The following is a 13,999-nucleotide window of genomic DNA, read 5'->3' on the forward strand; positions in this document are numbered from 1 at the left end:
ATATATATATATATATATTAATATATAGATACTTTAGCTGTAAGTTTGAATCAAATATGAATTTAAATTAGCTCTAATGAATTTCGATATTCTGCAACATTCATCAACCAAGGTAGCCATTTCCAGCTCAGTCAATTCGATATCGCCAGTCTCCTCTAACCAAATACCTACAATCTCATCATTTTTCATATTCATGAAACTAAAGAGTGCAGAAATACCTTCAACTCCATCCAAGTTCCCGCCAACTAAGAACTTGCCCGTTTTGGTTAATTTCATACATCCACTGCTAACAATATCTCGTATTTCTATCCCCGTGTCAACCAAGGCCATGCTTGCACAAATGACGATCCATTGCATTAACCAAAGCAATCCACTTTCTCCCTTAACTGCTTGAGGATCAAGCGATATAATACTCACTTGAATATCTATTGTTGATTTGGGATACTTTTCCAAAATTATACTAGGCAATACACAGTTCTCCAAATACGAACTAAGTCTGTGTTCTATATTTGACATTCCCTGTGACGCTTGTTTTGGTTCATTGAATATCTCGCTACATGGTTGTGCAACGTGTGATAGAAACTTGGTCTCTACACTCACAGCTGCCTTGTCTATAAAGGAGCCACGTATGGGCCTAGGACCAAAAATACTCACTTCTATTATAGTGTTTTCTATTTCCAAATATGCTGAACCATTGGAGTTTTCAATTATAGAATGTGTAACAAAAAATTGGGGAATTTGTGATGTAACGGGTGCTACCGATGATGATGAGGAAGAGGAGGAGGAGGAGGAGGAGGCGCTAGTAATAGTCGTTTCATCTCGAACATGTCTCGGTATATTTGGAGTTATAAAGTTCACCGGTCCTAATATTCTTCTTCTATCACTCATGTTTCTAATATCAAGAGTTGTAGAGTATTATACTTTATAACTTCTTTGAATTCAAAGAATAAAAGAGAGATGAGATGGGGAGGGGACATTTAGATTGAGTTGGGCATCGCTAACTGAAAAATAAAAGAAGACAGTTGGTAGCATTTCTGTCACTTCCTATTTGAGACAAAGTTGCAAAAAGAAAAGAAAAGGATTCCGTTTGTGAATGCAAAGGAGAATCCAGGGGAAAAGGAGGTCATAAGAGTATATATATATAAGTGAATATGTATATATATATAAGTGAATATGTATATATATATAAGTGAATATGTATATATATATAAGTGAATATGTATATATATATAAGTGAATATGTATATATTCTATCAATTCTATCTAAGAAATATTAACCATTGCCACCGGTACTTCATTCAAGAACAATCTCTTCCGAATAAATAAACTTTAACCCAATCCATACACACCATAACCTGGTTCTTCACTGAAAGACACATATAAATGTAAGCTGATCTCCAAAATAAAAAGGTCATATTACCTCCTGTTGAAACATTAGACCATGATCCCCATGCTAAATCGGCCACTGCCTTTTCACTACCAATATATGCCAAGGATCCTTGATAATGGTAAACAAATTTCGGTAAGTTTTCTTCCAACTTTTTAGCTCTATGGATTAAAAACTCCCCCGGGTTTTGTTCATGCTCAATCCGATATTTCAAACTTGCCAACTTTTGTAACTTATCAAAATAGGCAGCTAAATATTGACCTTCCTGGTATGCGACTTGAGCAGTTGGTGGATACTTGGTAAATGTACAATCTCCCAAAGCATATATGTTGTCAGAACCTATCACTTTTAAGTAATCGTCAACTAGTAATCCACGTTTCGCAGTTTTCTGCTTATCAATCTTACTCATGAGAAGACTTGTAAAGCTTCTAACTGAATTACCTGTTGCCCAGATCAACATACCATATGGAACAATTTCCGATTTACCATTCTCTTTATGGTACGCAGTAACATGCTGGTCATCAACTTTGGTGATTCTGGTGTTTGTCATTAAGTTGATGTTGGTTTCTTTAAACACTTGGTTGGTGTATTCCACTAACTTGGGGTTAAATGTATGCAAAACTTTTGGTTGAGATTCAACCAAGGTGACTCGAAGATCCTTGGCAACTTCAGGAACCCATTTCTTTAAATCTTGATCAATGTAATCCTGAATTTCACCTGCTGCTTCTACACCTGTTGGACCACCTCCGCAAACAATAATATGTAATAATCTTCTTCTTTCTTTATCGTCTGGATGTAACATATTGGCAGCCTCAACCAAATCCGTAAGTTTCTTTTTTATCCTAGCTGAATCACTAACTTCCTTGACAAAAGTTGAGTGCTCGGCAACCCCCGGTAAACCAAAAGTAGAAGGTTGCGCTCCAATCGAAACAACTAAATAATCATAAGAAATAGTTTCAATGAGACGTTCCAACTTGTGTTCTCTATGCTTTGAAATATCGGTAGCCGAAGACGAGTCATTGGAATGGCCAGAATACACCGTAGTTGATTGCTGTACTGTCAACAAATTGTTTTCCGGGTCAATATCAATGGCTTCAGCTTCCAAGTAACGAACTTCACCTTTGCATCTTCTACTTATAGACCTTACTGGTTCCATTATTGATTTCATTTCAATAGTACCAGTAGGGACAGATGGAAGTAAAGGCGTGAAAAGAAAGTAATTTCTTGGTGATACCAAAACAACATTGTATAATGTAGTGTCTAGATTCTTCAACATTGGAATGGCTCCCCAACCAGACCCTAAGATCACAAGAGTCTTTCTCTTCTCACCATTGGGGAAAGTTGCAGATTGAGGCTCTTGATCAACAGGTCGACTCTCTTCATAAATCTTGTATCCGACAAATCCTACAAAACCAGTGATTCCAAATACACCTGCTCCAAGTGCGTATTTGAAGAAATTGTAAATTCTTGTAGATTTCAGTTGGAATATTTGAGTGGAGTAGTATCTTGTCAAATGGCAAGGCTCGATTCTTTTTGCCATTTGGCAAGAATTGAGTCTTGACAAATTTTGAGAGGATACCAACCTCTTTGCTGATATTCTACTCAACATGAAGAATTCTTCTCAAGCACAAGCAAAAGCAAACGTAACCTTTTTCTTACTATTTATTCAGGTATTATGACACGAATGACACCTTCACCTAGCAATTGGTTCAAAACGAATGAATAGTTGACCCTTTTATTTCAACAACAATTTATCCTTCTCGAAAACGAATGAAATTCCAATTCCAATTCTAATTCCAATACCAATACCAATTTTAAGCCATGATAAACTCTTTTTATGCTCAACTTTGCGATACGGTCATAAAGAATAGGTCAATATACATACAACTACCTAATTTCCATCTATTGTGAAATACATAAGTAAAAAACTAAAAAAAAAAGAAAAGAAATAACTTAGTAGCCAACCAGATTCAGTTATTTCTTTTGAGAATAAAAGAAGAAAAGTCAGAGAAACAGAGCGTTGAAAGTCAATTTAGAATGGAAAAAAGACAAGCTTGCTTTTGGAAACATATAACAGGTTTGGTCTTTTATTCATTCAACCAAAGTTTACTCCGGCATTGACTTGTTGCACATTTTGTGTCAACTCAATTCATTACACAAAACCTTCCAGAACTATAGCTTTGTTACACTTCTACTGCACAATAATGGCTCAAACCCGTGTGTCATAAAGAATAAGAACTCACTTACTTATAGCTACTGATGGGACTCCGTTCTTGTAATGGTTCTGAGTCGAAACAGTTCAATCGAAAGACCATTTTGCTGAAATTGGAGAGAAAACTAAACCGTTTAAAAATGAGTGGTTTGAAGGGAAAAAAAAGAACAGTTTAAGATTACTGAGTGACAATTTGGTAAAGTTTACTGGTTTCGGGCTAAGCTAATCAAGCAACTTTGGCCCATGGTGGAAATACAATGTCTTTATGTTTTTGTATTTTATATCCGAGAAATAGTTTTATTACCGGTAATTACGTAACGAAACAAAAGAAAACTAATATAGGAGAAAAAAGAAATCCGGGGGTGGGGGTAGAGAGAATAACTGAACAATTAGAGTATTGTAACTATGCTTTCTGTTATCGTAGACATACGTTTCACCTTTATTGATAATAAATAAATACATACAGCTTCTTTTTTTCTTTTTTTTTTTTTTTTCAATTTGACTAAGAAGCAGTAAAATCAATCAGGTTCTTTTGACCAGAGAACCCACTAGGATCACTGAAAGATGCAAGAAGTTCATCAAAGTCTAGAATATCTCCCAGTATATCTGTGTTCAGCAGTGCAATTCGGACAGGATGTAGAAAGTTGTTAGTGGTTATATCTGGCCCAGTTGGTTCTCTATTCTCGGTTGGTACATACAGCTCCTGCCTCGGTTGTTGTTGTCGTTGCTGATGTCGCTGATGTCGCTGATGATGTGGCTGATGGTGTGGCTGATGGTGTGGCTGATGGTGCTGCTGCTGCTGATGTTGCTGCTGCTGATGTTGCTGCTGCTGCTGTTGCTGCTGCTGTTGTGGCTGATGTTGCTGCTGCTGCTGCTGCTGCTGTTGTTGTGGCTGATGTTGCTGCTGCTGTTGCTGCTCATGCTGCTGTTGTTGTTGTTGTTGCTGTTGTACATTGTTGATAAACTCTTTCTTCTCCGTCATATATGGCGGTAGTATCTTGCCAAATATTTGTGCATCAAGCTTATCAAAAACCCCCGGCATGTAATTTGCAGTGAGATCGCCACCGACTTTACCACCAATCTCCTCGTTCTCCTCTTCCTTAACGGGACTGAGCTTTCGAATATTGACAATACTTGGTGCCATTTCAGAATGAGTCTGAAATCTATCAATGTTTGTATTCTTAAACAATTCATTCAATTCCCCGCTCTTGCCACTCTGCAGATACAGATTGTTATTATCAAAATTAGCAAATGTACTTCTCACGTTACTTGAATTAAAACTTTCTGGTGGCTCACTTCTAAGTTGACCTGCTGTCGATTGTGTATCATCATTATTATTGTTGTTATTATTTGTAGGAGATGAGTTTACCTTCTTCACCAACGATCTTGAAGCAGTTTTTCTATTCAATTGTTCAAACAAAGTGTTTAAAATGTTGTAAATCCGCAACGAACTATTCGAGGAGTTTTTCAAACAATCCAACACTTTCTTGCCAATCTCAATATCCTTTTTAATAACGTCTATGTTCAAATCGTCATCAAATAAAACACCAGCATAATTGGCCCCTAAACCGTTATTCTTGTAATTTGCAAAATGGTAATAATACACCAAACATGCAATGCTGAAAAAAATGGTATACATAGAAAACCAATATGTCCCAATCAACAATTTCTCGTCAATCATTTTGTTGGCCAATTTAACAACCATACGAGCAATCTTTATACAGTTTCTCCCCCTTATTAGCGAGCGAGGGTCCGAGGAGTTGCTTCTCATGGAATCGCTTATATAATGAATAAATGGACGATACAACATTATTTGACAATTCAAAAACGCCAATTGTAAATAACAGTTTGCCAACACGAATCTTGCAGGAACATCAATTTTATCAGAGTTTGGATCCGTAGGCTGCAACTCAGCCGGTAAGTTATTCAACCATATTTTCAATTCCATTTCAAGCTCCGTCACATTCTGATGAATGTCGTCTGGCCCTGTGTGATCAACGTTATTTACCTTTACAGGATATAGCTTTCTTATAATATGAGACATGATAAACATAAGTTTTGTATGGTGGTTAGCACAGCCGGCAGAACTTAGCTTGCCACCCTGTTTCTCAAAATCGTAGCCTTGCCTAGTTATATTTTCATCGTCCAAGTCTACCGGTAATTCTTGATCAAATTCATCCTCTGCTAAAGATCTGGGTAATCCCAACAAGGAATTAATATAAATGTCCATTTTGTAAATAGTAAAAAACATTCTTTTCCGTGTATCAACCTCAATGGGATCTAACTTCCTCCTTGAATTCTGGAAAACTGATAAATTACGATGAAGCCCCTCCTTCAAGGCGCTTCTTAAAGCTATACCAATGTATGAATAGCAAGTTGACAATCTGGCCGAGCATTGCAAGTAGATTATCATCATAATTATAGTCTGTATCGAGTTACAATCTCCAACGTTACTTATATCAATCAATTTTCTGGCTTCCAAGAAATACTTGAATCCATCGTCTTCCAAATGATCGTTCGCCGTTGAAGTAGTATACGGAGTCTTGCTGAAGAGAGACCCGCATGCTAAACTAGAATACAAAAACGGAAGAAACTTTTGTTGTCGGTCGCCGTACTGCGAAGGGTCCAATGAATATAACAAGTCAATTTCCTCCAACAAAGATGGTCTATGATAAAATCTAAATAGCACACATGCTTTATTCCAGGTTGTGAAAATCAACTGAAGTGTTTCTTCCTTACTAGGCAATACGAGTTTTATTTCACAAGGCGATTGCGAAGGTGATGAGTCATCGGATGTGACACTAGCGGTATGACCTCTAGACGGTGGTACAGGATTATCAAAGTCCTGCGTCAACTCCGACACCTCGTTCAAGAGAAGTTCCAAAGAGCCCAGTTTCTGCTCTACATGCGATACTGCTTTTTGGAATCTATCCAAGTCGAAATTCAACTTGTGGCTAAAAAAATTAATTTGAAGTTTGGGGAATAATGTCGAAATTACTTGTTGGGCGATAATCAAGTTCTTTGTCGGGTAAGCGTCGATAGACACCCCATTAACGCTGTTGTATCCACTTGCCGCCGCCTGCGCTGCAACTTGCAAAGCGGCAACACTTGATTCGGGCGGTTTGGGGATACCGATATTTTTCTTATTTCTGATATTTGGCTCGTCATATGTACAGCGAAAGGAGTAAACAGTGCAGTGGATGCAGGGCTGGCACCCGTCGCATTTGACTTTTTTCGAACGACACGTATCGCAAGCTCTAGTCACCCTTCGTCTTTTGGGCTCGGAAGCCGAACCACCTCGTTTGTGAGTTATAGCCAAAGTTGAAGTAGTAGATAAATAATCACTACTACTACTACTCATATGAGTACTATGTGGAGAAACATCTTCCTCTAGTAGATTTTTGCCCATATTCTTAACAAATAACAAGATATCCTAGCTATATTGCCTACTTCTTTAAAGCCTTTACCTTGTCTATCCTCTCTGCTCTGTCCTTTCCAGCTCTATTCTTGCACCCAAACCCTTATATTTGGTCAACTTAAACCGGCTTTTTCAATGTTATATTAGCTAATCAGGTTTTTTTTTTTCCCCTACATACTTAAGTGTTTTTCTTTTTGTCTTTTTTTCTTCTGGTACAATTGAGTGAAAGATTTGATTACTTGCAAGATTTTACTTTGTTTGTCTCATAGATTTGTTGGAAACTAGGGGGAAAAAAGAACAATACAATTGGCGAAACAAGTAAAGTAATGATAAGTAAAGGATAAAGCAAAGAGTGGGAAATATAGTACTAGAGTGGTTACATAATCGTCGCGACACTATCGACACTATCGACACTATCGAGCGAAGCGAGATAGTGGACCACACCAACTAGCTGCTACCCTCTCCCGCCCCGCCCCGCCTTCCCCTTTTTTTTTCTCCACACGATATTCGTTCCTAGAAAATATTGCAGGTCCCACGACTATCACTATTGAGCAGCACCGACACTATCTTGCTTCGCTTGATAGTGTTTCGCTATCTTCCCCTCCTTTTCTCTTTTCCTTTGCTTTATCTCATTCAACTAATAGTGGCAAGATTGATAGTGGAGCATTGACTAGTGTTGCACACTGACTATCACTATCGAGCAACACCAACACTATCTTGCTTCGCTCGATAGTGTTTCGCTATCTTCCCCTCCTTTTCTCTTTTCCTTTGCTTTATCTCATTCAACTAATAGTGGCAAGATTGATAGTGGAGCATTGACTAGTGTTGCACACTGACTATCACTATCGAGCAACACCATCTCGCTTCGCTCGATAGTGTTGCTCTATAGTGAATCAATTAACCTTTGCGCCGACAATTGTAGAGTTTTTACACAACTCTCCTTTTTCATTCATCAATTTGCTAGGGCTCTTGCCCTCCTCAGTATAAGTGACTTCAAAGTTTTCGTTTGTGGTGAATTTAGGCTGGATTGCCTCCCAAATCTTCTTTTTAGGATTCAATTGTTTTTCTGGTACACCATTGTAACCTTCAAAAAAGATTTTATCACCAGGCTTTGAATCCTTTGGTGGATTAACAAACTCAACCTTATCAGCATTCGAAGCACACAAAACCATTGCACAACTCTTGATACCTCTCATAGTTACCGGTTTCAAATTTGCTACAACTATAACATATCTCTGTTGCATTTCTTCAAGAGGAATTTCATTGACTAAACCAGAACAAACGGTTCTTGGGCCGTCTTCGTCCCCCATTTCAATAGTTGATACATATAAAGTATCAGCATCTGGGTGTCTTTCAGCTTTTTTAATGAAACCAACTCTTAAATCCACCATTGCTGGGGTAGGAGCAGAAGCTGTAGAAGCCGCCTTCTGTTGTTGTTGTTTCTCAGCATTGAGTTTTGCTTTTGCTGCTTTCTTTGCTTCTTTTGCTGCAGCCCTTTTTTTGAGCTCTTCCTCAGTTAACGTATGACCAGGACCATGTGCTGAAGAAGCTGGGGTGTTTTTCCCTTCTTTTGTGGTGGTGGTGGTGGCGGCAGCAGCTGCTGGTGCATCTACTGCTGCTGCTGCTGGTGCCGCTTTTTTCTTCTCTTTCACCTCTCTAGGTAATTCAATATCATAATCAATCTTGAGAGGTTCAGAAACGTTTACTAATCTATTTTGAACAAGATCAATCCATCTAAAAATGTGTCTAAAGTTTGCAATTTCCTCTTTATCTGTCCATTTCGATGCCAATGGAAATACCTTTGAAAACAAAACCAAATCTGCCCTACTTGGAACGCTCCCACTAACAAAAGTTTTTGTTCTCAATGAGTCATTAATTTGTAACAATGTGTCTTTTTCATCAAGCCTAGTTGATAATGTTTCAAACTGTGACGATAAGGCTTTTTGTTCAGGAGTCAATTCTGGGAATTTGACGTTTTCCAAATTTTCTGGAATATCAGTAATAGACAATTTTTCAAACTTTTGAATAAAATCAGACATATCAATAGGTGGTGGCTCTTGTTAAGTTATTAATGGGTTGAAATAAATTTATGAGATGAGCTTCATTTTTCAATACTGCGTACAAGAAAGAAAAAAAATATACAACTAGTGGCACGGCACACACGACTGAATGACAGATTTGGCGATTCAGGATTGATGAAAGAAGTGCTAGAACATAGATTTGTTATTATTCTCGAGTATAAAGGTGTGTAAAGAGATGCTAAATAGAGACAGTTTCAAAATGGGTAAAGTACTAAATAGAGACATTTGCAAGTGCTCCACTCGCTCTGTTCGATAGTAATTTAAGTCTATTTGCAAGTGCTCTACTTGCTCTGCTCGATAGTAATCTAAGTCTATAAGTCTATTTGCAAGTGCTCCACTATCTCTGCTCGATAGTGTCGGTTTACAGTGCTTGTGTAATTGCTGAATCACAGGAGATCAAAAGTCATAAGACACATATTCAAGTTAACATTTTGACTCAAAATGAAGCAAAAAAAAAAAAATCAAACAATCTCTGTAGGACCGAAATTGTTACGAGCAAGGTTGTTTCTACAGATAGGACTCCGTTTTGCTATTTGGACTCATTTGCTGAGTATACTCTCACTCTACTACCCAATTGATCAATTGGTCAAGGGTTCATTTATGATGGTAGCGCTATATATTATTTAACAAGGACGTTTTTTTTTGTTTTTTTTTCTCCGAAAACCCGGTATATAGTAAGTAGTTATTACTCTTAGTAGAAAGCATTAACAAATACGTTTTCGGCTTGATCTAAGTATCTATTTACAAATGGCCCACTGATTCATTATGATAGACGAGGAGGTTCAAACAAGCAAAGCGGATATCAAAGAGGAATATCGAAATGATTCCGTTGTTACAAAACCAGTATGTTTTTGTTTTTTTTTTATCTATTGAGAGTGAAAGAAGGGAGTAATTCTTGGACTACTAACATTGACTCTTTTTTTGGAAATAGAAACGTATCAAGACTACGCGCGCCTGTACTCATTGCCACAAGGCTCATATGACCTGTGATCCAGGTCGGCCTTGCAAAAAGTGTATCAAGAGAAAGCTAGCAAGCACTTGCCAAGATGCACCTAGAAAGAGAAAAAAATACCTAGAAGATGTACCAAACTCGAGTTTGTTAGTGAGGCGTGTGAATAGCCATGATGCAAATTATTCAAGTGATACACAAACTCCGCTAACAACCTCCTTCCCAAATCAACTGCAACAAGCACATCTACCTACTTTGCAAGCACAAACACTACCGCAAAACCGAATAGCTCAATTTGAACCTCAACGATTACTACATTCAACTGCAAGTCAAGTGCCTAATCACATAACGTATGAAGCAACATTGTTTCAACATAGTTCAACATCGCCAGAATTAGCTCAGCCATCGCATAATGGCTATAGCCTTCCAGATATATATGTCCTGCGATCTGTTCCTCCCAATATGCCCCCACCACGCCAAACGGAAATTCACCATCCGCACCAGCCCCAGCCCCAGCCCCAGCCCCAGCCCCAGTCTCAGTATTCTCCTGTTCCCGGAAACTCGTCAAACTCGAATGCTCAACTATATATGAATTATTCAAAGAAGACGAAATTCCTATCAACGGCAGCAGATTTGGAATACTCAACGCTATCAAATATATTGCAAGATGCCATGGGAGGTCATCACACTACATCAAACGAAGGAACCCCAAATTCTAATAAATTTTCCCCCGTGCTATCGCCACCTAATGCACCTTCAACTGTAGTAGGGGGAACTTCACAGCATCAACTTCTTTCTTCATCAGAAGCAAGTGAGGCAAGAAAAGACGAAACGCATGACACTGGACAAGCCAAGATGCACACGCCATCTCCACTGGATTTTGCAAGGACCAGCTTATTTGACAAATCTACTTTTCCCATATGTGATGAAAGTATCAACCAATATTTTATTGGCCATACTGGTACCGATCATCAAATAACCTATTTCCCTGATGTAATTGCCTATATCGAGCAAATGAAAAGTAACGACTACGCCGTTTACAAAGAAAAAAACTCAAAACTGTTACTATCTTTTTCAATCACGGGACTGACTGAACAAACTACGCATCAGCATGGTACCTCTGGAGGTACTACTACTACTACGACCACGAATGACACGACTACTCCCACCCTTTTCAAAGAGCCAGAAGAGATATACGCCAAAGTTCAAATGCCATTTTCGTATACGCCCGGTTATCATTCATTGATTGCATATTTGAGAAAACGTTTCTCCAAACCGATGCTTGTCAAAATGGCCCAGTCGATGGCGGTTTATAGACCATCCTTCATCGCTTGTACAAATTCACTAAAAGAGCATGATTTGATTTTTATGGAACAATGCTTTCAGCGAACACTACTAACGTATCATAACTTTATCAAAATTAGTGGAACTCCTACAATTGTTTGGAGACGAACAGGAGAAATTGCATATGTCGGAGACGAATTTTGTATACTTACAGGTTGGACAAAAGAAGAGCTACTTGGTAGCGGTAATAATGGTAAGAAGAGGTTCATTGTAGAGCTTTTGGACGACGAGTCAGTTATTGAATATTTTCAAGTTTTTTCAAGAATTGCTTTTGGAGATTTTTTGGGTGCTACGATAACTGAATGTACATTATTGACGCCCAAGAGAGATGTAAAAATAAGAACAGGGTGTATGTGGACACTAAAGAGAGACGTTTTTGGGATCCCAATGATGATAGTTGGTAACTTTCTCCCAATTATGTAGCTATATGAATGTAAAGTTTTGTAACCAAAAAAAAAAAAAACTCTCTCCTAGTCTTTAACCTACTACCCCTTAAGCTTTTTTTTTCCGTCCCAACCCCCTTGAAAACAATATAGTTCCTCCAATAGGTAGTAAGGGGGTACAAAAAAAAAACAGGAATGAGGTGTATAAGCCAAAAAAAAAGGAGTAGAGAGGAGAGATAAGAGAACTTAATCATCATTGCTAGCTGCGCTTGTGTATTAGAGGTTTTCAGGTTTGTCGATCCAGTACCATGGCAATTACTATGGCATTTTCTACGCCTAGTTCAAAGCTAACATCAAGTTTGATAACATCTGTTTCAATAGTATGCTTAGGGTCTCTACAATTTGGATACCACATGGCAGAGTTAAACTCTCCAGAATTGGTATTGTCATGTAGAAGATCACAACCGGGCTCAGTACCTTATGAAGAGTCGTTTTTTGGATCAAGGGGTTTCAAACAGTGTATTCCAATGAGTCCCGATCAAATTGGACTCGTCACTTCTATTTTTTCGATTGGTGGATTGATAGGTTCATTCTATGTGGGGTATGTCGCAGATAAATACGGTAGGAAAATTACCAGCTATTTGCATTGTGCTTTGTACATATTGGGGTCTTTACTAAATGGCTTGAGCAATGAGTACGTTACTTTACTAATTGGCAGGTTCATTTGTGGGTTGGGCGCTGGAATGGCGTTGGTTATCACTGCTTTATATATAAATGAAGTTGCTCCAACTGATTCTAAAGGGTTGTTAGGATCCATGAATCAAGTAAGTATCAATGTGGGAATTTTATTCACGCAAATGCTTTCATTGAAATGGTCAAATGATAATGATTGGAGATGGTTATTGATTACAGCAGCAATCGTGGCTATGATTAATGTGCTTGTGTTGATTTTTTACGTCTACGAGTCCCCGTTGTGGTTAGCCAATCAAGGAAATCGTGATCAAGCGTTTACTGTACTACATAAATTGAGAGCAGGAAGTTATTCACAAGTCACGGAAGAGGTTAATAGTTGGAAAGACGGACACGACGAAAGCCCCGGGACTAGTAGTGTAGTTGAGAGCAGTGACATCGAAGATAACCCATTTGGACAAGCGCAAGCGCAGTCCCAACAACAACAACAACAAAAGGCAACAGTCGTCTCATTGAAGGAGTACATCACATCTCCAGAATTCAAAAACTCTCGTATTGCATCTACTGGAGTCTTAGTTTTACAACAATTTGACGGAATCAACTCAATAATCTTTTATGGGGTTTCTGTATTGATATCCATCTTTCCAAACCACTCAATATTGATCAATTGTTTGATATCCTTGGTGAATGTGGTAGTGACTTTTGCTTCTGCAAATGTGGTGGATAGGTTAGGAAGGAAGCCATTGCTATTAACATCGGTTTCCTTCTTAGGCATTGCCACGATATTGATAGGATTGGGTATAATCTGGACCAATTCAGTACTCTCAATAGTGGGTACGTTTACTTACATAACATTTTTTGCAATCGGATTAGGCCCGATCCCATTCCTTTTGGTTGGCGAAGTCACTCAGACTCGAGCCAAAGCAACAGCTCAAAGCTTTGGTGTGAGTTTGAACTGGGTCGCAACTTTTATTGTTGGATACCTGTTCCCTGTACTATTACACTCAATTGGCGGTTCAGTCTACTTCATATTTACCGCAATGTGTATTTTCAGTGTTTGGTTTATAAAGAACTATGTTCCAGAGACAAAAGGTTTATCAACTTACGCCGAAGTATGGGAAAGGCCCCATCCATAAAAGCCACAAAAGGGGGGTGGAGGGGAGGGAGAGACACACACACAAACACACACAAAGAGCAATACAAATATCGTATTCAGTATAATACCTGAAACGAGGAAAAAGAGAAAGAAATGTCGTGTTCAGTTTAAAACCCGAGTTGGAAAAAAAGGAACATGTCGTATTGAGTATAAAGTCCGAGTTGTAAGGAGAATGTCGCAGTAGGTCTTAACCCTGACAAGCACATGTCACGGTAGCGTTATGTATGATTTTTTTTAGAGCTACTTAGTATAGATGAACTACACGACCCTGAACTATAATGGTGTTGATGGTTGGTATACAGTAGAAAAAAAGACAGGCAACATATGGTAGCATCGATACCTAATGCTCCCAACTCCTAATAGAGCTACATTCAGCAAA

At 38.4% G+C, this 13,999-nt stretch overlaps 5 protein-coding genes across 5 annotated transcripts; 1 reads left to right on the forward strand and 4 right to left on the reverse strand. All coding sequences in view use genetic code 12, as the record gives it.

Annotated features, from left to right (window-relative positions):
• Positions 1-33: 33 nt before the first annotated feature.
• Positions 34-888, reverse strand: KGF56_002348 (exosome non-catalytic core subunit; the record flags this gene model as incomplete). Its single annotated transcript, XM_049323567.1, has 1 exon — positions 34-888. The coding sequence occupies one exon, from the start codon at positions 886-888 to the stop codon at positions 34-36; it is 855 nt and encodes a 284-aa protein (XP_049180576.1).
• A 410-nt stretch (positions 889-1,298) lies between these two features.
• KGF56_002349 (uncharacterized protein) lies at positions 1,299-2,927 on the reverse strand (the record flags this gene model as incomplete). The annotated part of the gene is made up of 1 exon (XM_049323568.1): positions 1,299-2,927. The coding sequence occupies one exon, from the start codon at positions 2,925-2,927 to the stop codon at positions 1,299-1,301; it is 1,629 nt and encodes a 542-aa protein (XP_049180577.1).
• A 1,174-nt stretch (positions 2,928-4,101) lies between these two features.
• ASG1 (Asg1p) lies at positions 4,102-7,008 on the reverse strand (the record flags this gene model as incomplete). The annotated part of the gene is made up of 1 exon (XM_049323569.1): positions 4,102-7,008. One exon carries the CDS (start codon positions 7,006-7,008, stop codon positions 4,102-4,104), a length of 2,907 nt encoding a protein of 968 aa, XP_049180578.1.
• A 902-nt stretch (positions 7,009-7,910) lies between these two features.
• On the reverse strand, positions 7,911-9,056 carry ARC1 (Arc1p; the record flags this gene model as incomplete). Its single annotated transcript, XM_049323570.1, has 1 exon — positions 7,911-9,056. The coding sequence occupies one exon, from the start codon at positions 9,054-9,056 to the stop codon at positions 7,911-7,913; it is 1,146 nt and encodes a 381-aa protein (XP_049180579.1).
• Positions 9,057-9,863: 807 nt separating this feature from the next.
• Positions 9,864-13,600, forward strand: HGT18 (Hgt18p; the record flags this gene model as incomplete). The annotated part of the gene is made up of 3 exons (XM_049323571.1): positions 9,864-9,941; positions 10,030-11,744; positions 12,055-13,600. 3 exons carry the CDS (start codon positions 9,864-9,866, stop codon positions 13,598-13,600), a joined length of 3,339 nt encoding a protein of 1,112 aa, XP_049180580.1.
• Between the last annotated feature and the right edge of the window lie 399 nt (positions 13,601-13,999).

The sequence above is a fragment of the Candida oxycetoniae genome (assembly GCF_023343755.2).
Source record: "Candida oxycetoniae strain CBS 10844 chromosome Unknown scaffold42, whole genome shotgun sequence".
NCBI lineage: Eukaryota > Fungi > Ascomycota > Pichiomycetes > Serinales > Debaryomycetaceae > Lodderomyces > Lodderomyces oxycetoniae.